Raw genomic sequence first — 25,522 nt, 5'->3', positions numbered from 1 at the left:
AAATGCATCAAAACAAATTTTGAGGGGCCTCTTAAGGAAGACAATAATATCATAAGTATATGTGCCAAATCTTGTTTCATTTCATGCAGTAACAAAAATCTGATGGTGGAACAAAGAAAGGGGTGTGCCGAAATATTAATATAGATGTGTTATTTCAACTCAACAAAAAAAATTTATTTAATGACATTATTTTTATCTAATATAAATGACTTATGTTGGTCAAGATGCTTCTATCTTTGGTGTATCCCAAGAACTGAATATTGATTTATCAAATTATTACACAAAGGCCCAGGCTGAATGAGAGAAATATAGTATAGCAAAAAATGTTAATTTGAAAAATGCTTATAAATTAATAAATTATCCAAGCCCCACTGACGCGAATGACTTGGTGAGATTAAGTGATTTATCACAATATATATCCTTAAATAAAACGGCTGTGTATTCCAAAGATACAGAAGTGTTTATTTTCTCTCCAGGTCATACAGAATGCACAGTTCCAATTAAAATAAAATTTTACAAAGAAGGGCGTATCGTTTGTATGAGAATAGAACAATGGGGATATGATATGAATGAGTTAGGGTATAATTGGTCATTTAAAATTAACCTAGAATACCTGGAACAATTAAATCAGTCTCGTAAGGAAGAATATTATCCACTTGGTGCTGAGAATGAGTTTTGTGGAAGCACGATTAGCAAACAACAAATAAAATAATTTAATAAGGGTAAAATCAATAATGGTTTTGCCATAGCTTATATCATGAAAACACAAAGAACAGGATTATATATAATAAGTAAGGAAATACCAAATGATTTAAGTATGGGAAGATGGGGAGGTATTTCCTGTCATTATATTAATCTGTTATATATTTCGAATACATAAATGACAGCAAGAAGGCTTCAAGAAAATTATCATTTTTATGTCCAACCATACCTTCAAGAAAAGGGCATTCGTTATTTTAATAAATATGTTCTACAACATAAGAATGAGGTATTTTCAATAAAAGATTGGTTTTATACTGATGTTAATAAACCAACAACTTTGGATTTAATTAAAATGTTAAATAATGAAAAAAATTTAAAGTTAAGAAAAAACAAAGCTTTTAGAAATTCAGAAGAAATTTTATTGGTTTCCTGTTGTAAAAAAAAATTATTTTGGATACAGGACTAACAAGAAATCCTGATGAATACATGTATGATATTCTATGGGGTGTAAGTGATTCAAGCATAGTAAGGGATGAGGAAGGAGTTGAAGAAACTGAGGCAAGAGAGAAGGAGGAGAGGGAGAAGAGAGAGTGAGGAAAGAGAGAGAATGAATAAATATAAAAATATGGAAACCAGTGAGATTAAAAAAAAGATCGAAGGTATTACAGAAAATATATCAATCTCAATGCACCGATGAGGAAAACAAAGAATTGGCAAGTCTATTAGAAATATTTGCGTCAAGAGTATTAACATCGATTTCAGGGAGAAGATATAAACGAGAAAGTGGAGATAAAGAAGAGAAAGAAGGAAAAGATTATATTATTGATGATGTTGGTGTGATTGACTTTAATTAAAGTTTTCCATTTTTTTCTTAAATAAATGGAGAAGAGAGTGAAGACATTTCTGAGGATTCTTTATGTTTTAAAAATTAAGATTCAAATGTGCATGTTGGAAACTAGAAAGGTTTTCATACTCTGCAGGAATTTTTCTCATAAATAAATGAGTTATTGTCTAAAATGTAAAAAGAAAACCAAGAGTAAAAATATCTCGTATGTTAAAAGTAAAAATATTAAAATAATAGGGTTATACAAAAAGGTACATGTTCGGTGTGTGGCTCTAAAAAGAGTAAATTCATCTCCAAACACAAACGTGGGGGAGATATACAAAAGTTTTTATCAGGAAGTAAATTTACAACTACTGGAATACCAGGGGAATTACATCTACCAGGGTATTCTTTCTGTGGTCCAGGAACAAACTTGAATAAAAGATTAGATGAGGCTGACAATCCTAAACCGTGGAGCAAACCTATCAATAAGGTTTATGAAGTGTGCATGAGGCACGATATTGATTATGGAAATATCACAACGTTGGAAGAAAAACAGGAAGCCGATAGAGAAATGTTGTATAATTTGTCTCTGATACAAAATCCAACCTTGAGAGAAAAAGTTGATCGGTTCATCGTGAAGAAGATGATCAGTGCTAAATTGAAACTTGGGCTTGGAAGTTCAAAAAACTTATAGGCTCTAATGATGTCATTAAGATTGAAGAGCAATTAGCTGATGAATGACATAAACCAATAATCACAAAGTTTCATAGAAGGAAGGTTTATTCCAAGGAAGTTGATTATATCTGGTCCGCTGATTTAATTGAACTCAATTATGATAAGGGGTACAAGTATGCTTTAACCGTTATTGATTTGAGGAGTAGATATGCGTGGGTTGTCCCTTTGAAAAACAAAACTGGGAATACACTCATGTTAGCCTTCTAACAGATATTTAATAAAAGTAAGCGAAAACCGAAAAAATTGTGGACTGATGAGGGTACAGAGTTCCACAACAAAACATTTATGAATTTTCTTTGAATAACAACATTATATTATACAGCACCTTTAATGAAGGAAAAGCGGTTGTTATTGAGCGATTCGATTACACTTTAAAAGAGAGACTATATAAAAAATTCACTCAACTCGGTTCTCAACAATTGTTATCTTTAATTCAGGATATTGTAGATAAGTATAATGATACGATTCACACCTCAATGAATACTAAACCATGAGAAACATTTACAAAATTAGAATATGACAAAGAGATTAATGTCAGAAAGCCTAAGTTCAAAGTTGGTGATGTAGTAAGAATATACAGGTGGAAATCTCATTTTGAAAAAGGGTATACTAAGCGATGGACAAATTAACTTTTTAAAATCGTTGATGTAATAGATACAGTTCCTTGGAATTATAAGGTATATGATTTATAGTGAGGGAATTTTAGCAAATTGTATTGACCATCTGTGAAAAAATTGCTTACCAAAAAATTTCTTCACCAACGTATTCATCTTGGTGTCTACTAACACCTATCAATTAGTGCAAACCCAAATCCTTGTGGAAAATTCTGGTGAGGCAATCAAAGTTCTGGTGCTCAGAGGGCCTACGCGAAAAAAATCGGAAAATTAACTTTTGCCAATATTGACTTGTGGGATGTCTAACTAGGGGTTTTTTGGGGTGCTGAATTGATTCCAACCATTACTTTTGAGAGAAAAAAAACACTCCTTGATCATATAAAATGTGTTTTATTGACATTTTTAACAGAACTGTGCTCAATGGAAATGTTGCTTTGAAAGCTTTTACAACCTTATTCATCAAACTCCCCAGTATCTTCCTCACTCCTCTTGTCATCCAGCTGATTTATGTTCAGGCAAGAGTTACCATGACAGATGCCACAAGCAGAAATACACTTGACTCCTTGCTTTTTACAGCAGCACCTGAGTGAGCTGCAGTCCCCCGCACAGTTGCAGCTGGCAAACGTCAGAAGGTAGTCTGGTGCAATGGGGTCTGTAGAAGGGACTGGTGCATATCCTTGCTCAGTGAACTTGCCATCCATAGTCCCGGGCATCCAACGATGGACTTCGCAGCATCAGCCAGTCTCTAGTCTGGAGGTAAGCTCAGAGAGAGTGCTGTGCTGCAGCTCCTGTTGTCGGGGGGAGTTTCTCAGGTTTTATGCTTCCAGTAGCAGCTCGCTTGCTGAAGATGTCGAATCTCAAGTCTTCCAAGTCTTTGGAGGATTCCCATGGAACATGAGCATGAAAAGATCACAGCCTGCTATAATGATATCACCTTTCTCAGCTCGGATGTCCATAAACATGTCCATTGCCCTCTCTGCGTCATCAGTCTTGCAGAGCTTGCTTAGCAAAGTTGGTTTGCTAAACCCAAAAATTGCAGACACTGTATCGCAGCCAGAGAAGCTGTGTAAGAAGATGAGATACCTCCGGTATATCTCTGGGAGGGCCTCCTGGATCTTTCCGACATCGTAAGATGTTTCTTTGGCTGTCGTGAGGAAGATCGGATGGTCTGCAACATGATGAATCAGCATAACCAGGATGTCTGTGTCCTCAGCCCTCACCTCGACAGGGGACTCTCTTGCCTCATCTCGAGCTGCGCGGACGATGGAGGTGTCGGCATCATCGGAGCATTGCTGTACACCAATTCCATTCCTACTAAATGTCTCAGCAAGGAGCAGAACGAGCTGGGCTTTGTTGTTCTTGTTATCGAGGAACTTTTTTCTTGCAATGATGATTTTGAGATCCAGACGAATCTGAATGTCACAGCATGCATTCTTTGTTCGTCTCAAGTGGTCATGGTCCTTGGTGGAGCTGCCATATCCATCAAAGACCACCATTATCCGGAGGCGATGGCTCCCCATGGACTTCACAAACCGGAGGTAGCTCTCGGCAACATCGTTCCAAGTAAGGTTAGCCTCCCACTTGACATTGTGCAGGAGCCACCCACCATCAACCACAAGGCTTGTGCAGGGGGGTTGTTCGATAGGTGCCACACATGCCTCCAGGGACCTTGCTGGGGCAGCCTTGTCTGGCTTTCGCAACTTTTGATTTTTGTCAAACAGAGACATCGGTTTTGGCGTCAACTCAAAGCGCAGAGCTTCTTTGGTCTTGACTTCACGCTCACTGATGACAATGAGGCAGTTGAATAGCTTCAGTGAGTCAATGACCGGCTTCTCACCATTGACTTTGGGTCCAGATCTGAGGCTTACAAGTGATTTGACCTTGTGTTTGGTTACCATTGCATCCACAACAGTTTTCCCATCCATCTTAGCCTGTATGGCTCTGCCAACTTCTTCTGCTTGATCAGCGTTGACTTGGTCTTTGGGAGTGCTGCTGAACCCAGTGGAGAAGGACACCAGAGTCTTCTTGTCCCGTGTGGCATCGAAAACTTACGATTAGCTGTTTCAGTTGCAGTGGATATACTTCTCGCACGACTGTACAACTCTGTTTTACAATCCACATGGTATCTCAACTTGATGGCTTCTCCGTTGTTCCAGTCCTCATTTAGTCTCCCGATCAACGCCGCATCGCCGACAAGCTCAGAATGTGATAAGATCTGTGGGTGGCCTTTATTGGAGACTTTTGAGAGTGTATGCTTTTCAATCCCGGAACCACCACAGATGAAACACCTCAAGCCAGGTTCAGTCACATCCTTGTCCATACTGTCCTAAAAAATAACACATTTTTTTGTAAACAACAGACAGGACATGAAATTTTGACACAAAACAGACAGAACATACATACAGTGATGTGTTTTAACATTAATAGGTCCACTCTACGTTGAATATCTTCAACTTCTATTGAGTCCGGTACACAGTAATTTTATAGCTAAAAGCTCTTTGCTAATGTCAGCTAACACAGAGAATTCTACTGAGCATGATCACAAGTATAACCAACAATATAGCAGTGGTTTCATAAATGTTGTATGCTGGTTTCAACACAATTTGAACAATCTGAATCAATTGAGCCAAATTATCGCAAAACACAGTCCGAGATATCTAAAAATGTATCATATCAATATTTTACGGCCAGGGATTCATTTTTCCTCAAATCTAATGGTTGGAATTTATTCAAAAAACCCCGAGTTAGACATCCCACAAGTCAATATTGGCAAGAGTTAATTTTTTCATGCAGGCCCTCTGAGCACCCGAACTTTGATTGGCTCCCCAGAATTTTCCACATGGATTTGGGTTTGCACTAATTGATAGGTGTTAGTAGACACCAAGATGAATACGGTCGTGAAGAAATTTTTTGGGAAGCAATTTTTTCAAAGATGGTCAATACAATTTGCTAAAATTCCCTAACTATTAGAAGGGGAAGAGATTTTAGGTTCATTTTATTCACAGGAATTACAAAAGACAAAGATAAATCGAAAAAAATTTTTTTGAATCACCCATTTTTTAAACTCCACCCCTTTTTGACTACACCCACACAAGCCCCACCCACACAAGCCCCACCCATGCAAACCTCACCCACACAAGCCCCACCCATGCAAACTCCACCCACACAAGCCACATCTACACAAGCCCCACCCACGCAAACACCACCCACATAAGCCACATCCACATCCATCATATCCACATAATTAATGATTAGTTAATTAGTTCCCCACACACAACATGTTTATTTAATTTAAAAAATTGCTCCCCCCACACAAACCACATCCACACAAACCCCATACACACAAGCTCCACCCACACAAGCCCCAACCATCCACACAAGCTCCACCCATGCAAACCCCACTCAAAGCCACATCCAAACAAACCCCACCCACACAAGCTCCACTCACCCACACAAGCCACACCCCCTGTGCGCCCCCACTTTTGGCCCACCACCCCCCTCATCCCACCCTCCACCCTTACCCACACACACACGGGGAGGTGAGGGGGGTGGGATGAGGGGGGTGGTGGGTTGTTGGGGAGCGCATCTACCCCCCCCTTCCCCTTTACATCTCTATTATAATACCAAGCTTGCACACTAAAAACTCGGCTCGCCGTCACACGATCCCTATAAAATTGATGTGGCACTTAGCGGACATGCCGACAATGTTTGGGAAGTCTTGGCGTTCCATAGTACCACTTGCATTTTGCACAATGCGTATTTTTGTCATTCCCTGTGCACGGGTATCGCTCGTCTCCTTTATTCTTTTCTTGTAATTCAAAATCAGATAATTATAAGGAAAGCATTTATAATTAAACAAAAGTAATAACATTGAACAAAATCTTCTTTTGCAGCAGTCTGATGGTTTGTTTTGGTTTTGGAACTCGATCAACATATTCTGTTCAAAACAAAGAGTGAAGAACAATTAGGGTATATAAAGATGATTATATTATGATATTAATAAAATAATAAATATCATATTTACCTCCAGAAGACAGAGTGTCATGTCAGATTCCTCCAGAAGATTAAGTTGTGTGTTTGGTTCATCCAGACAGGTGTTTAAACTGAAAAAAAAAGAGTCGAAGACAGAGACAAACAGAGAGAGAGACAGATAGAGAGACAGAGACAGAGAGAGAGAGAGATACACAGAGAGACAGAGACAGAAAGACATACAGATAGCGAGACAGATAGAGAGACAGAGAGACAGAGACAAACAGAGAGATATATAGAGAGACAGAGAGACAGAAAGACATACAGAGAGAGACAGAAAAAGAGACAGATAGAGACAAACAGACAGACAGAGTGATAATTCCTCACCTTGGAATCGGGTCATTCAAGATTAAAGGACGTGAGAGAACTTCTTTCCAACCAACAATAATATCATTCATTTCTTTCTGAAACGAATAAATGTCTTTAAGAAAGTTGTTCATTTTTATCCACTTGTCGTGTAATTCAGATAACTCATTTTCAACATCAGTTATCAACGATGTTCTTATTGGGGACAACCTGTTAGAAAAAACAAAACAATAATTATTAGTCGTATAGTGATTTAATTCAGTTTTAAACAACAAATAATGAATTGGGTTGAGAATCTCACCTGTCATCTTGTGAAAACGATTGATCTGCAAGGTTGTAGTAATATTCTGAACGCTACATTTTCGAAATAAAACATGCTGGACACACAAGTTGGTTTAAATAAGCAACTTGATGATGTAATGGGAGATTTCACAACAATGGTTTTTTTTCAGGGTGTGCCTCACATCGAAAATGACTTCGGAATTTTGGCTTAGTTCGGGCGAGGCAGCTGACTTCAAACTGACTCATTTTAATACGAAAATGAAACATCTTGCTTTGAATGATTTTGATAAAACCTACGTCTAAAAGCTGTTTTTAGCTAAACATTGCTCTGTTAGTGTTCTGGTGATTTAAGATATAACCATGAGAGACATGGGCACAGAATACTTCCTCATTTTCACGGCACGACTGTGCTCTTAAAAGCACTTCTCCATTTTACAAAACCAAAGGAGGATAACCCTTTCTTTCGTGCTTGAAGAGATAAAGTGAATATACTCGATGGAAATAAAATGAATGTAATAGGAAAATTGTTATTCCCTAAAGTAGAACATGGACAAATATTCATTGGTTCACTCTTTGAGTGGAATGAAAATATGAAAGGGAAGAAGTGCTTTAATCAGTAAGTCTCAATTTTAAATTTGCTTGTATGGGAGGGGGAGGAAATCAGTCTCCTATTTTGGGCTTTTGGAGCTTGAGTCAGAAAGTTTTTCCCTTTTCCCCCATTCATTTGAATGGCTGCCTCAGAAACCCCACTTATCCTCTACTTATGTTGGCCTTAAAAATAATTGGTGATTAAATTCAGTAAGCTGATATGAAAATCCTTTTCAAATTTCGAGTTAATTGGATGAAAATTGAGGATTTTAGACATTTGCCAGATTTGTTGACCTTTGTCTGATGATGGCCTTTTGACCTCAAAAAGAATAGGCTTCTTGCTGATGACAAATTCTTCCATGTGGTAAAGTTTTGTGAAGATCGGTTTAAACTTGTGATGTGCATGTGATAAACCTAAAAAAACCAGACAAACAGAATAATGCACGCAACTAACCAATATACTATAAAAAAAATCCCGATTTTCACAAGTAACAAACAGGGGTGAACATAATCTCCTTCCACCTTCAGTGGTGGAGGTAGTCAATAAATGAAGTATACTGTTCATTAATTTAACTTACAATGGACAAGTTGTACTACTGATTGGCTTCTGATATTATTTTTCAACTTGGAAGGACATTACATGAAAGATATAAAAATGGAATGTTTACCTCGTCGATGCATCATACTAAAATATGCAATTTGGTGTCCGTCTGTTTGTATTTTTGACCACAATACATTCAGTCGTCACTTATCCAATCTCAACCAAACTTGACAGGAGGACTATGAGTCACATGATGGAGGTTGTGTCGACTTCATTTACCCCCTTCTCCAAGGGGGTTTTCCGGCTTAGGTGAAATCCGTGTTTAGGTGTATATCCATGTTAAGATAGCTAATCGTGGCGTATTTCCAAGGCCGCATCTAATAACAAAAGTAATCGCAACATTCATGATAATAGCATAATATTAATGCTATTACAAAACAATATTAACACTAATAGTATCCTCTGCTCAATATTAATATGAATAGTAATACAATATTAATAGTATCCTCTGCTCCAACGGGTTTTTCGTGACAAACGTCGTGTTAAGGTGCATAAATAGCTTATTGTGGCGTTTCGTTTGGTATTTTTCCCAGAAGTAAAAAATCTCATAAACCACAAACACGTATGATTAACTTTTTAAACAGTCGTTGCTGCTGTTTAACACGAAACTGAAATGGAGGAAACCCAACGTTTTTGAGGCATTATATGCTTATCCGATCCGAGCCTAAATCTGCTGTAATCTATCATTGACCCCACAGAGGATAATAATATGAACGTTCCTGGCGCTCCAGTAGGGAGTGGGTGTACTAGTGTGAATAAAAATGTAATCATGCATAAAACATGAACCCTAATAATCATACTCATGAACCCTAATAATAGGGGAGAGGGGCAGAGCTAGTTTTGTTGAAACCATTTGGTTCTGATTATACATCCTAATTTTGATGACTTCCTCACATATTACAATCAGCTTATTCTTCTTCTTCTTTAATATGCAGCCCAAGGCTGCAGCGAAGCATCATTAGCTGAGGGCGTGGCTGTGCTGCTGATGCATTGCCCTCTGTAGGTTCTGGCAGGAATTTGTAATTTTGTTCATGGTGCCGGCAATAGCTCACATATTCTTTGTAAATGACACCGTTGCGATCTTTAACATCCACCAACAAATTCCAGGAGAAGGGATGCCCAGTTTAACGTCCATCTGAGGGATGGCACACATATTGATGAATCACCCTGCCTGTGAAGCTCCGGGGTGACAGTTTATCGCTTATTTGAGATTCAAACCCAGGGTAGACAACCTAGAGGCAAGCGTGCGTACTTCTTGGCCATCCTGCCAGCCCGATTTTAGCACCTGTACCATGTGTAAAATCAAAAATGTGGATTGCATTTTTGCAGTAATTTGAAATGCTAAGTTTTCAATATTTTAAGGATTTTAAAGCATTTCCAGGACTTCTGCAGAGCTGAAGAAACAAATTATCCTGTATTTATGTATGTTTTTAAATCCATAGCTTTAAGCTCCGTTTGGAGACACAAGTTGCTTATATTGGAGTGATTTCACCATAGCGTAGTTATGTTACTTTTTTTTGCAGGCAACGGGATTTCTGCTTGGTAGTCTTGAAATACTTCTTCAGTTGACTTATTGGGTCTTTGAGCACACTCAGTTTTCTCTTCACACTCCTTGGGCTTTCTTGAGTGAGGTATGAATGGTCCGAGTAAATATTTGATGCATCAGGAGATTTAGGATTATTGGAAGGGGTGGTAGGATCAGTAGAGGGTATCTCCACAAGTGGTTTGGGTTGATTAATGACGCCCTCCTTTGGTCGTTTTCTTGGGGGATGTTGACTCTGAAAAGAACATAAGAAGATGAAGAAAGATTTAGCCTTTGATTCAAACTCATTTATAATAAATATATGCAAAAACTGATTTGGTGCAAACACCGATCCCCTTAACTATAGACCATTTAGCTTACTTCCAATTATAATCAGCAACGTCATGGAATCCATCATTGACAATTGACAAAATCATTCCATTTCTCCGCTGACCTCACCTCAGATCACCAATTCGGATTCAGATGAGGTCACTTTACTTGGATATGCTGCTTCTACTCTCCCAACAATGGATGGAGGCCCTCAATATCAGACGTGAGATCAGGGCCATCTCTTTGAACACATCTCAAGCTTTTAGTACAGTCTGGCATCCTGCTTTGCTCTCCAAACTGTCTGCCTATGGGATACAAGGCCAACTCCATACGTGGCTTGCTGGCTTTCTTGACTATCGTAGCCAATGTGTGGCTCTCAACCAAATCCTGTCATCTCCTCTCCTTGTAAAGCTAGTGTTCTAAGCCCCATCCTATTCCTGATATTCATCAACGATCTGTCTGACACTGGGAAAATCTTCCTTATCTCTTTCCTGATGACTCCACCCTCTGACAACCGTGACATCCGCTATTGTTCAGATAGGCAGGTAGGAACCTTTTCCCTCTCTGCAGACCTTGAAAAATATCACAATCTGGTCAAACACTTGGAATATGTCTTAATCATAAGAATCCCACATTCTCACTGTCTACGCAAGGACTGAACAGCAAACCTTCCCAGCTACTTTCTTAACAATCCTCTCAAATTAGTTCAGTCTATCAAATCTTGGGTTTCACTCTCAGCCATTATCTTTATTTTGGCAAATCACATTTCAAAGCTGGCCTTCAAAGCCAGTCACTGCCTGGGCATCCTCCATCTTGCCAAGTCCTTCCATGGCACTATGTAAACTCCTATCCACCTACAAGGCTTTCATCTGCAGCTCAATGGAGTACTGCTCTCCCCTTTGGGCTGGTGCCCCTGCCTCATATCTTGCTCAGCTTGATACAGTGGAAACCAAGGTCTTCAATATAATTAGAATCTTCCACGATGAAACTGAGTCTATGGGCTGATCACTTTGTCATAGGTAAAAGTCACTGGTCTCTCTGTCTTCTTCTGCCTCCTTTCTGGTCTTGCATATCTGCCCTAACCATGCTTTGTCCCCCCCTCACCCCCCCCCCCGATGTTTCTGCAGGGCACACATGGTTCACCAGCAGCCCCCTTGTAGTGAAATAATAAAATCCAGAATCACTGCTCACCTCTACTCATCTATTCCTATTTTTACTCTGTCTGTGGAACCAACTTCCACATTCTCTTCAATCTCATTTTTCCCTCCAGGTCTTTAAGACAGCTGTTCGCCACCATCTCACATCATCCCCCATCCAAAACCATGATCTTTTCGGCACTCATCAACATCGTGACATCGACCAGTATTCCTCCTCCCACATCGTTTCATTATAATACTTAAACCAGGTTTGATTTAAATCCCGTGAGCTGTTCTCAAGTATCACATTTTGACCTGATTTGACCTCTGACCTCTTGATGCCAAAATCTCATCAGTTCATCTTTGCATTTCAATGTGACGGTTTTTGAAGACTCCAGGGAGACACATACAACACACATGAATAATCCTGAGTGTAGTTATTTCCGTAGTATGTTGTGGAGCTCAATTCCCCTCTCCCCTGTATCAGTGGAAAGGGAATATGTGTTGTGTTTGTGTAGAAGACTCAATCCTCCTTTGTGACTCTTCTCTTTTCCATCTAAATTCTCTGTCTTTCTCTCTCTCCACACCTCTGCAGTGCATCCATACACACTTTGCAACATTCAACATTACAAGCCAGTGATCCACAAAAGAGCATCATAAAGTACTGTGGACCCAAACAGTGGGGCTGGGGGGTGGGGGGGGGGAGCTCTAACAATAGCCTCAACAAACGATGCCCCATCTGAGTTGAGAGCAGTGCTGCAGGAGCTGGGTGCGACCAATGAACGGCGCCGAGAGACAGGACGAGCCAATAGGAAGGCAAAACTTTGTCGGCCTCGAGAGAAATTGTGGATGTTGCTTATTTTGCAGTTATTTCACAATAGCCTAGTGATGTTACCTTTCTTCGCAGCTGATGGAATTCCTGCTGGGTAGTCTTGAGACGCTTCTTCAGGTCATTTATTCTGTCTTCGAGCACACTGAGCTTTCTCCTCACCATCCATGGACTTTCTTGAGTGAGGTAAGAATGGTCTGAATAAACCTTTGATGCATCAGGAGATTCAGGATTATTGGAAGGGGTGGCACAGTCAGTTGTGGGCATCTCCTCAAGTGGCTCGGACTGACTTGTGACTCTCTCCCTTGGTAGCTTTCTTGAGGCATGTTGATTCTGAGAAGAAAATAAGAAGATAAAGAAAGATTTAGCCTTCAAATCATACACATTTATGAGAAATCGATGAAGTGCACTGTTCATTAATTTAACTTACATTGGACAAGTTATACCACCGAGAGAGTTCTGAAATTATTTTTCATCTTGGAAGGAGACCAAAATTTTTTTTTTTTTAAATGAATGCTTTCCTGGTTTATGCGTGCGAACACAAACGGAATCATGTATAAACCCGAACAATCGGACTCAGCAAGGGGAAAAGGAGCCAATTTTGTTCAAGCCACTTGGTTTCTGTGATACATCCTAATTTTGAAGACTTCCTTTCATATTAGCAGCAGCTTCTTCTTCTTCTTTCAGATGCAGCAAAAGGCTGCAGGGTCACATCATTGGCTGAGAGCACGTATGTGCCGCTGATGCAATGCCCCCTGCTGGTTCGGGCAGTAATTTGTAATTTGTTTAGGGTGCTGGTGATAGCTCGCCTACTCCTCATGAAGGACACCATGGTATGTTTAACATCCAGCAACTAATGCTGGCAAGCCTGGTGTTGGCTTAGTGGTTAAGGTGATTGGCTTTGCACCTTAACGTCCTGAGTTTGAGCCCCTGGTTAACGTTGAATTAACAACAGGTGGGGTTGACTCAGCCTGTCATCCTTCCGAGGTCGGCAAAATGAGTACCAGTATACTGGGGTAATAACCATTCGGGGTAACCTGTGTCGGAGTGGCCACCCGTCGAGGACTGTACTCTGTCAATGAAACTGCCGCGGCAGTCCGATGCGCCTTGACGGCAGAAAAGGAATGGTATTATTGTTATTATAACGAAGGCCGGCAGATGGGATGCCCGTTTAACGTCATCCTAGGGACGGCACACATATTGATGAATCACCCTGCCTGTGAAACACCAGGATGATAGTTTATAGTTGTGCAAAGATTCAAACCCAGGATGGAGGTAAGTGTGCGCACCTCTCGGCTCTCCTGCCAGTCATATATTAGCAGATGTACAATGTGTAAAATTTAACATGTAGATTGCATTTCTGCAGTAATTTGAAATGCCAAGTTTTATCGATTTTGAAGATTTTAAAGGATTTCCAGAACGTCTGCATCGCGGAAGGGAAACATTATCCTGTATTTATGTACGTTTTCAAATTCATCGTTTTCAGCTCCCTTTTGGGACACGAGTTGCTTATTTTGGAGTGAATCCACAATCGCCTCGTGATGTCACCTTTTTTCGAAGACGACAGGATTTCTGCTGAGTAGTTTTGAGACCCTTCTTCAGTTCACTTATTGTGTCTTTGAGCACATTCAGCTTTTTCTTCACACTCCTTGGCCTTTCTTGAGCGAGGTATGAATCGTCTGTGTAAGCCTTTGATTTATCAGAAGATTCAGGATTATTGGAAGGGGTGGTAGAATCAGTAGGAGGTGTCTCCGCAAGTGGCTCGGGCTGATTCATGACGCTCTCTTTTGGTAGCTTTCTTGGGGGATGTTGACTCTGAAAAGAACATAAGAAGATAAAGAAAAATTTCGCCTTTAATTCAAACCCATTTATGATAAATGGATGAAGTACACTGTTTGTTAATTTAACTTGCAATGGACAATCAAATGAAAGACCAAATAATGTGTTGTTGTCACAAGGAATCCGAGCGAGCAAAGAGCAAATATGGAGTTATCAGGAGGAACCTGGATAGGAGAGGAAACAGTTATACTGTTGTGGGCCGGGGGTCGGTGGCGAGGAACGACCGCTAGACGGAGCAGTAGGCCGTCACACACCAAACACCCACAATCGAAAGGTCGTCACCCCAGATAACTCCGGAGTTGACGGGTTGCTTAAAGGACCGTGCTCACCAATATTTTGACGGCGTGAGGTAGGGTCCACTTGTCTTTTCCGATTTACCTAAGTACTCACACCATCTAACTACCGGGGAAGCCACACCCTCGGCCGGCTTTGTACAAACTGAGTCACTGTTACCGACTCGGGTCCGGCGTAACTGAGCGGAAATTACCAAAGCCGCGCCGGTCCAAATGACAATTTACAGCACAAATGGTCTCACTATTTCTCAAGCCCACACCGTGCTGGGTCAATGATAGAAACGACAGGCAACGAGCTGGTACATTTAACAGGGGTTTATTTATAATCGGGAGGGAAACACAGAGCAGAGTTATCACAAATATGCAGGCAATGTACAATAAGCAATCAACACTTATACAATTTCTACTTATAGGACGGCGGCGCCACCACACACACACACACACACACACACACACACACACACACACACACACACACACACACACACACACACACACACACACACACACACACACACACACACACACACACACACACACACCAAAAGAAAATGGACCAGGATTATCTTTATTTCAACCCTCGCAGCCAAGGGGATAGACAGGCTGGAGGTCAGAGTTTGGTCGGTACCTGGCCGCCTCGTGCGGTTTGGCCCGTGACTGCAGGTGTGAAACTCGGCTCATCGGCGAGCCCATACACGGTATAGCAGGGTACAGGCGGGGGCCAGGGTGGCTCCTCACAGAGGGCCAGCGGAGGTTGCCGGCTCGGACTCCGGGTTGTTGCTCAACAAAATGGGAGATGGAAGTCGACGGCTATGGAATAGTCAGAGGACCAGCTTGAGACATGGCAACGCCGACCACCAACCACGCACACCAAGAGCAATGGCGACCCCTTTCTTCTCCGACAATTCCAACCCAACTCCAGCGAGCCCTAAGGGGAGCCTGGCAATTCTTATCCCTCCCCCGGGCGGGGTGGAGTGGTCGGTTCTTTGAGGTAATCTTTGCCCTGATTGGACAGGGTTTTGTGGGATGATATCTGTCTCCCTCTGATTGGACAGGGGGAAAACCCTGCCTTTCTGGGGCGGAGTCGGAGCTCTGAGGTAATCTTTGCCCTGATTGGACAGGGTTTCGTGGGGTGATGTGCTGGCCATCCGTGATTGGATAGGGGGGAACCCCCTCCTTTCCAGGGCGGGGTCGGTGTTCTGAGGTGAGGAAACCTCTGCCCACGTCCGTGGTCGAACGCACGTGGGCAATGGCGTCGATGGTGCGACGAAGTGAAGGATTGATTTGTTGGTGTTGGGTATTGCAAAAATCTAACTAGAAGGAAACTCGCAGCGCACGGACACTTATCAACCCATTAAACATAGGGGAGGGTTCTAACTAGAAACACATACTTATCGAAATAACTGAACTGCGGGGACTCTGGCTGTTCTGTGCAAATGGCTGCCAGATTCATAACAATACTACCGAGTGGATTCTGAAATTATTTTTCAACTTGCAAGGAGATCATTTAAAAATCGAATGCTTTCTTGGTTGATGGATGTGAATAAGAACAGAATCGTACATAAAATCTGGACCCGAATAATCATACTCAGCAAGGGGAGAGGGAGCTCGTCATGTTGAAAAGTTCCACTTGGTTCCTATGATACATCCTAATTTAGAAGACTTCCTTACTGTGCATATTAGTAACTGTACAATGTGTAAAACTAAAAATGTGGATTGTATTTTTGCAGTCATTCAAAATGGTGATTTTTGTAATTTTTTTCTTTTGTATACATTGTCGAGGCTCACATCAGAGCTAAAACACGGAACGTATAACAAAGAGAGCAGGAGACAAGAGGGGTGGAAGAGGGAAGCATAAAATGGAAGGGAGCAGAGACATGAAGAGATCTGTGGAAGAGAGAGGGATGAGGCGGGGTACACGGGGTACACAAGATGGACACTACAGGGACTTTCAGGTCCTTACATGACAGGGACTTTCAGGAAGGAAAGCAGGGAATTTGAAGGAGGTGGGTTTTGGGTAGATTAACGGGGGAAGTAAACACGAGGTTTTAGATGGGGGAAGATAAGAGATGGTGGTGAACAGCTGTTTTGAAGACCTGGAGGGAAGAGTGGGATTGAAGAGACTATGGGAGTTTGTTCCAAAGGTGGGAAAAAGAGGAATGAAAGAGTGAAGGTGAGCAGTGATTCTTGATTTTGGTAGTTTCACCATAAGGGGGTTGCTGGTGGACCTTGAGCACCTTGCGGAAATATGGGGTGGGGGGACAGAGCAGAGATAGGGCAGGGAGATGAGGTCAGAGAGGAGATGGTAGAAGACAAAGACCATTGACCTGCCTGCGGTGAGAGAGTGAGAGACCCAAAGACTCGGCTTCATGACGGGAGATACCAATAATCCTTAAAGCCTTTGTTTCCACAGCGTGATGCCAAGAATGGTGTGAGGTGGGAGCATCAGCCCAGAAGGGAGAACGCTATTACATCAGGCTGCAGATGAAAGCTTTGTATGTGGTCAGGAGCTCAGGGGTGCCAAGGAAGGACTTTCCACGAAGGAGGATGCCCAATCGGTGAATGACTTCGGATGCCAGCTTTTAAGGACAAGAAACACACACTCCCTATGGGAATATAATACCCCTTCCCTTTAGCAGGGATCATACAGTGCCAGGTATACATCTCCACAGCTGACTTGTAATATGACTTCACACCACCATCCAGTGGTGCTCTGCATTACACATTTATGTAGAGAATTTGATTCCCCTCCCCTCATTAACCTGGGGTGAGGGGGGGGGGGAGCAGGTCTATTTAATCCCCAAGACCTGACCATGGATACCCCAAACATGTATGCAAAATGTGGTGGTGATTGGCTACACAGTTGTTGAAATAGCTAGAAACACTCGCTCCATCTATAGTGGTGTGGAATAGGGAATGGGGAGTGGAGAGGGGGGATGGTGGGGAAGGTTGGACAAAATACATTTTATGCCGTGGGGAGTATGCATCTCCCCTCTCTCGAGCAGGAGTGAGTACACCATTTGCACTGTGCCACATGTAGACGTGAAGTGTTTCCCCACTCTCATAGGATAGAGGAGCGGGGGGTGGGGGTGGGGGGTAATTTATGCCCATGACCTGACCCTGTTTACCCCTAGAATGTAAGCAAAATTTGGTGGGGATTTGCTAAACTGTTTTTGATTCTATAATTAATCATCAGACATATATGCATGCCTGCACGCATGCCATATTTCACACTAGCAAATACCACCCGTCGCTTCGCTGACGGGAGTACAAAAGGGGGGGGAGGGGGGAAAAAGAGGGGTGGGGGAGAGAGAGAGGGGGAGAGTGAGGAGGTGGAGGGGGAAAGAGAGGAGAGGAGAGGTGGAGGAGCGAGGAGGGAGGGAGAGTGAGGAGGGCCGGGGGAAGGGAAGGCAGCAAGAGGTGAGAGGAAGGGAAGGAAGACGTGCGGTGGAGCGTTAAGATTCATACTGTCTCATCAAAATGCTTCTGCATCGAATAACAGTGAAGATGGAAACAAAATAATGTCTGAAATCTATTTTATACCAGTCGTACTATAAATCCCACCTGGAGACAAACAACGACTGGCCATGTCCAGAGATAAACGCAGTCCGGAAAACAAACACCACCCAGAGACAAACACCGCCAGCACACGTCCGGAGACAAACCCCACTCGGACGCGTCCGGAGATACATTCCCATCTGGAGACAAACTCCCATCTGGACATATACACCGCCCGGATGCGTCCAGCGCTAAGCTGTCCAGATACAAACACCGCTCGGATACGTCTGGAGAAAAACTCCTGTCGGACATGTCCGGAGAGAAACACCGCCTAAACACTTTTGGAGACAAACACCACCCAGACATGTTTGGATCTAGGCTGTCCGTTGTCAGACACCACACAGACACGTCCGGAGACAAACACCAGCCAGACACGTCCGGAAACAAACATTGTCCGGAGACAAAGAGAAACAGAGACAGAGACAGAGACAGAATGCTGCTCTGTATTAGGGGGGGGGGGAGGGGGGGGAGACACACACACACACACGTATAGATACTGTAGTAGGATTTCAAGTACTTTTGCAACTTTGAAGGGACAAATTATGTATTCATGTAGGTTTTCATATCCATAGCTTTCAGCTCACAAATACAAAAATAAAGGATTTAGCACCTTCCGCAATTGTGCTGCAAAGTTGAAGATGGTTGGGACTGCATCTGTTCTCAGCCGAGTTGTCTGACCACTTCTGTCAAAGCATGCAACTTCGAAGTGGTGGGAGCACAGGACAGCCTTTTTGCTGGGAGCCCACTTGTCCCTCTTCATGTTGAGCATCCATTGTTGCAGCAAACTGGGACGACCGAATGGGAAACTTTAACAGGAGAAAAAAAGAAAAATGAACACACTGTGATATAGTTGTGGAAATGACTCCTTGTGGGTTAATAATGCTTAATATAGCATAGCATAGTTATTTCCTTAAAGTGAAAGCTTAGCATAAGCATAAGCACAAGGTAATTAAATGTGATATTAGATATGCGTCGTGCATGTAATAGTTCGACAACGTCCACCTTCCTTCTTGTGTGTATCTAAAATTACCAATCCTTTTGATCCCATTTTTACCGTTCTCACCTGTTATCTGTTATAATTGTGTCTTTTTGACATTCTGATAGGCCGGCGGCACAAATTTTGGCACCAAAAGCCTTCGAGACATGGCCATGATGGTACAGAACTCAAAGGGCGAGGTCACGGAGGGATCACCCCACTTTCGAACCGACCCGTTAAGGGATTAACTAGTTGTGGTCCACACCGCTTACAAGAAGACGTCACATTACTTAGGTTGCTCGGCCTAAATAAGATCATCCAGTTAAGGCCCTGTCAAACCTTGACGTTTTAGCCAGCGTATGGCAAGGTCTCAAAATTTATGTAAAACGCTGGCGTACGCTGAACTATTGATGTTTTTTTTAAGTTTTGGGCATATAATAACGTGTTGGACGTATGCATAACGTATTAGTAACGTACACAGAACGTTTTGATCACATATAGATAACTTATACCAACGAATGCTGAGCGTGTTGGCGGCGTTCACAACCTATGCCCAACGATAGTCTAATTTATGCATAGCGCGGCAGCGTATCGCCGACGATCACGTGGCGTAGGCTATTCATAGGCTACGGCTTGACGATTCAAATCATAACCGCACTAGACATCAAAGTGTGAAGCCGCTGTCACACCTTGACGTTTTAGCCAGCGTATGCCGACGTATGAAAAATTTGCTGAACCAAGCTGGCACACGTCGAATACGTTATGGGTAAGTTGTGTATACATTAAGAGCATGCTGGCATACGTCGTAGTACGCTGGCATACGTCGTCATACGCCGAGAACGTCGAGAAACTCGACGTATGACACACATTCCGCATACGCTGGCATAAGTTGTAGGCACGCTACGCGATCGTTGACACAGGTCGACATACGTTACTTGTACGTTACTCAAAAGTCGAAAAACGTCGAGGTAATGGTTAGCGTCAGTGTTCCAGACTCCCTGTTTTTTTTTGTTTTGTTTTTTTCTTCGGTATGACGGTGATGTTGACACTTCGATTTCTTGTGTGGTTTAGATTTAAATCATTGTGCGGCAGCCTATTAATTATATTATATTATATCCGCACTAGAAATCGAAGTGTCAACATCACCGTTATACCGAAGAGAAAAATAAAAAATAAAAACAAACAAACCAGGGAGTCTGGAACACTGATGCTAACCATTACCTTGATGTGTTTCGACTTGTGAGTAACTTACAAGTAACGTGTGTCGACGTGTGTCAACGATCGCGTAACGTGCCTACAACTTATGGCCAGTGTTATGCGGAATGTGTGAGTCATACGCTGGCATATGTCGAAAAATTTAAAGCATGGAAAATTTGTCTAACACCTTGGCGTACTACGACGTATGCCAGCATACAAAGACATATGCCAGCGTACTACGAAAAAAATCCAGCATACTACGTTGTATGCCAGCATGCTCTTAACGTATACAAATTTACCCATAACGTATTCGACTTGTGCCAGCGTTTTAGCCATATTTTGCATACGTGAGGCATACGCTGGCTAAATCGTCAAGGTGTGACAGGGCCTTAAGGAACGCCAGGTCATTGGACACAGAGTAAGGGTTGGGCGATCGGGTTTGAGGTGCCGGAGATCAACTCGTCTGGTCTGGTCGGCTTGGCAGTGCTCGGGTCCTCTCTCGTCTCGTCCACCTGGCGTCCCACGCTTTTCCTCCATCCCTGGTGCTTGGAGTAGCATCGTTGCTGCGGGTTCGAGTCCCGCCGAGCCAGATCGTCGAAGACCACACGAGGTGGACAGGTCCGAGCGCAGGCTCTGGTCTCTAGCTCACCTGTCCTCAAGCTGGAGGCCTTCGATAAAGACCATTGGGGTCCATTTCTGTGTGTGTCTCTCTGTGGGCCCGTCTGTCAGTAGAAATTGATTAAGTGCTTGCTCTTTGTACATTGCATGACTATATTCGGGGTTAATTCTGCTCTGTGTCTCCCCTTTCCCTATTGTAAATAAATCCCCTGCTAAATATATCAGCTCATTTCTGTGTTTCTTCATTGGTTTAACACGGTGCGTGTTGGGGAATTTAAGAAGGCCGTTGTTGCCGTAGTTGTGTGCATTTGGACCGACGGGACATCGGTAACCATCGCTCAGGTTACGCACGTGTCGAGCACGGAAACGACTCGTCCCGTTTGAGTTCCATCGAGGGTGTGAATACTCGGTAGTTCGCCACGTGAGCCTCTAGGTATTTTGAAGTTTAGCAAATAACCCTGTACCACGTGGTTGAATTATTGACGATTCACGGTCCTGTAAGGAACCCGTACCCTCAGAGTTGTCCGAGGGTGACTATCTAGATTCCGGGTGCTCGCCAGAGTTGACCCTATTGCTCCACCTAGTGGTCGTGCTCGTCGCCGACGCCCGGCTCCACAACAATATATCGTTTTTGGCCTGATCTCTCAATGGTGAAGAAACACTTTGGAAATTAAATAATTATCGTATACAGATCCGGATTCGGATCTTCAACAAAATTGAATCAATTTGTCGGGGTAACACACTCAACCTGTCAACAAAGTTTCATCCGAATCAGTCTTCAACTTTTTGAGATGTTGTGCTATATATTAGTTTAGCCCAATCTCTCAATGGTGAAGAATCATTAAAAAAAATTCTCGTAGTCGCATCCGGATCCGGATCCGGATCTTCACCAAAATCAAATCAGTTTGTCCTTGTCTCACACCCAACCGGCCCACAAAATTTCATCCGGATTTGTCCACAACTTTTTGAGATATCCTGCACACAGACAAACAGACAAACAAGCAGTCAGAGACTGGTACTTACGAAATCGTCAACTTGACCTCTGACCTTGTCTAATAAAAGCTGTCTCTTGAGAAGGTAGCGACACAAATCAGAAGTTTCTACGATGATTCTGTACCAAACCATCAAAAATCGAATGTTTTGGATGTTTGACCTCACTGTGACCTTGACCTTTGACTGATTTTGAACAAAATCTAATCAGCGCTAGCCACCACCCTCCTGAATCATGTGGTGTAATTTGACATTGGAAGCTTCTTCCGTTTTCGAGTTATCATTTTTTGGATGTTTGACCTCACTGTGACCTTGACCTTTGACCGATTTTGACCAAAATCTAATCAGCACTAGACATCAGCGTCCTGAATCACCTAGTGTAATTTGACATTGGTAGCTTCTTCTGTTCTCGAGTTATCGTGCCTACAAACAAACAAACAAGCAGTCATAGACTGGTACATACGAAATCGTCAACTTGACCTCTGACCTTGTCTAATAAAAGCTGTCTCTCGAGAAGGTAGCGACACAAACCAGAAGTTTCTACGATGATTCTGTACCAAACCATCAAAAATCGAATGTTTTGGATGTTTGACCTCACTGTGACCTTGACCTTTGACCGATTTTGACCAAAATCTAATCAGTGCTAGCCACCACGCTCCTGAATCACGTGGTTTAATTTGACATTGGTAGCTTCTTCCGTTCTCGAGTTATCATTTTTTGGATGTTTGACCTCACTGTGACCTTGACCTTTGACCGATTTTGACCAAAATATAATCAGCACTAGCCATCACCCTCCTGAATCACGTGGTGTAATTTGACATTGGTAGCTTCTTCCGTTCTCGAGTTATCTGTACCAAACCATCAAAAATCGGATATTTGACCTCACTGTGACCTTGACCTTTGACCGATTTCGACCAAAATCTAATCAGCACTTGCCATCACCCTCCTGAATCACGTGGTGTAATTTGACATTGGTAGCTTCTTCCGTTCTCGAGTTATCGTGCCTACAAACAAACATACAAACAAACAAACAAAGTTTTGATGTCATCAATATACTTACAAAATCTTTAGATTTCGTAAGTAACAAACAGAAATGGAAGGCATCAATATACTTACGAAATCTAAAGATTTCGTAAGTAACAAATAAGAAGACATCATGCATAGCACGATACTTGCAATATCCATAAAACAGATTCGACCCCAAAAATAATTGATGGTTGAATTCAATGACCAAATCTGCAACTCCTCTTCAAATATCAAGTGAATCGGATGAAAATTGATAATTTTAGAATTTCGGCCTATGTGGACCTCAAAAATAATGGGTCGTTGAATTCAGTGAGCTGAGATGAAAATGCTCTTCAAATTTCAAGTCAATCGGATGAAAACTGAGGATTTTTAGAAATACCACCTTCGTTGTTGACCTTTGGCCTATGTTGTTGACCTTTTGATCTCAAAAAACAATAGGCTTCTTTCTTCTGACAAAGTCTACCAAGTGGTGAAGTTTCATGAAGATCGGTTTAAAATTGTGACCCGTCGGCGACAAACAAACAAACAGACAAGCCGGTAGGCGACGAGGGATTTGCTAAGATCGAAGTGCTGGATACGATGCTTTTTATTCTGACCGATCCACCGACGAAGATTCATTGCCAAGATGTATTGGTTCACATACAATTGTTCCTCTGCCTGGAAAGATTTTTCCTGTTGCGTATTTTGCCAACTGGCACTCCTCATAAAAAATGACGGTAAATAGACACCCTATTTTTGAAGGACTACCATTTGAAAAATAATCGGTTTGCTGGTTTGTGCTGTGGAGCCTCGCGTTGCAGACACACACACACACACACACACACACACACACACACACACACACACACACACACACACACACACACACACACACACACACACACACACACACACACACACACACACACACACACCGATAAACTTCTCTCAATGCTCTTGTTTGACCACACCTCCTGAGCCACACAATATTTTTCATAAGCAATGCCCACTTTCCTACGCCACTCCCACTTTTCACCAACCACGTCCACTTTCCTAAGCCCGTCGTAAAAAATGACGTTGAATAGACACCCGATTTTTGAAGGACTACCATTTGAAAAATAAAACCTCAATCAAAAATCGGCTCGAGTAAAATTTTCTAAATATCTCGAAGTGTTTAATTCCGAAGTCTCGTTTCTCTACATTCAAAACTGAAGGACAAGTATCGAAAATACCGTACGCGGTTTTTCGGCCGCTGCACAGCAACAGGTCGTTGCTAGGCAATGAAATTCAAATGCGTACATTCGCAGCACATATTGCACATGTTGGCAAAGTTTCCGCGAAATCGGTTTGCTGGTTCGTGCTGTGGAGCCTCGCGTTGCAGACAGACACACACACACACACACACACACACACACACACACACACACACACACACACACACACACACACGGAAAACCCAACAATAAGAGATATCTAGCATATATAGCGAATCCAACAGAAGCACAAAATCGACGAACCAATATACTTGAAGAAAAATCTTCGATTTTGCAAGAAACTAACAGACAGAGAGGGGATGAAGAAAACATCACCTCCTTCACCTTCGGTGGTGGAAGTAGAAATGTACCGGGCCCGATATGTTCTTGCGGATGAGGCATTGCAGGCGAAGGTATGCGCTCTACTGCGTGCCCTTGTAGTTTGTGATTGGAATGAAAATATAGAGAAGTTTGAAGCAGAATGAGAAAATCAGGTGAGGAGGGGCGGGGGGGGAGGGGAGAGGGGAGGGGTGTGTGTTGCTCCCCCCTCCGCCAAATGAAGTATTTGCCTCCTTCTCCAGAACCACACACACCGTTTTGATGAAACATCACGACAACCTTCATCACCTGTATACCTGCGGAGATGATCGTCAAACATGCATACGACGCACGACGAAAGTGAACTATTTGCCCGTCAGTCTATAAGTTACTGGGTATATAAGAAGTCTATAAGCTATTACGAGGTGTATGGCCATTTTAAGTCGTGATTTGCATGAACATCTATTTCTTGATTTACCGACGGATTACCATTGGCGTGCAGCACAATCAGATATCCTCGTGTCAACACCTTTCACATCTTCAGTACACATAATGGAGACAAGTCAAGAAGCGACGGCACACTTACAGATGAAACGTTCTTCCACATCCTTTAAACTGCCTATTCGTGCAGTTTATTGCCGCACAAGATGGCATTCTTTCATTTGAAATCCACACAGTACTCCCGCGAAAGAGTTCGAGTTCGACACAGAGGACGGGAGTGGTAAAATGGCGGTCGTGCGGCGTCAAGCTGCAAACCGGAAGAGATATCCACGACGTGGGTTTTAGTCACCAAGTTTCTCGTGGAGCGCTCGCCAGGTCTCTCTCGGCGATTGAGACGATTCCTTTTGCTAATGGGATCCACCTGTGCTTGTCTTATTTTATCTTAAAATTTTACATTTATAATAGTCGTATTAATTGAGGTGTATTACGGTGTTATACTTAGCTCGATCGGGCTATTCGCCAACCTGCACTTTA

At 42.5% G+C, this 25,522-nt stretch overlaps 1 protein-coding gene across 5 annotated transcripts in view; it reads right to left on the bottom strand.

The window, feature by feature from the left end:
• Positions 1-25,318, bottom strand: part of LOC147034102 (uncharacterized) — a 73,226-nt gene extending 47,908 nt beyond the window's left edge. The window contains exons 1-5 of one of the 5 annotated variants that reach the window (XM_085876509.1): positions 25,134-25,318; positions 18,801-18,996; positions 14,049-14,315; positions 12,567-12,833; positions 10,195-10,461 (exon numbers count right to left, since the gene is read on the bottom strand). In XM_085876509.1, the coding sequence (XP_085732635.1) occupies positions 10,195-10,461; positions 12,567-12,833; positions 14,049-14,315; positions 18,801-18,996; positions 25,134-25,201 (1,065 nt within the window). In that variant the 5' untranslated portion in view covers positions 25,202-25,318. The remainder of the gene's footprint in view (positions 1-10,194; positions 10,462-12,566; positions 12,834-14,048; positions 14,316-18,800; positions 18,997-25,133) is intronic. The other 4 variants (XM_085876501.1, XM_085876498.1, XM_085876505.1 and 1 more) reach the window with 4 other exon arrangements.
• Positions 25,319-25,522: the final 204 nt, after the last annotated feature.

This window comes from Eptatretus burgeri, chromosome 1 (assembly GCF_056783735.1).
Source record: "Eptatretus burgeri isolate ZD-2024b chromosome 1, Ebu_testis_v1, whole genome shotgun sequence".
NCBI classification, from domain to species: Eukaryota; Metazoa; Chordata; class Myxini; order Myxiniformes; family Myxinidae; genus Eptatretus; species Eptatretus burgeri.
Note: the sequence above shows the minus strand (reverse complement) of the source record. Positions and strands in the feature narration are given on the sequence as shown.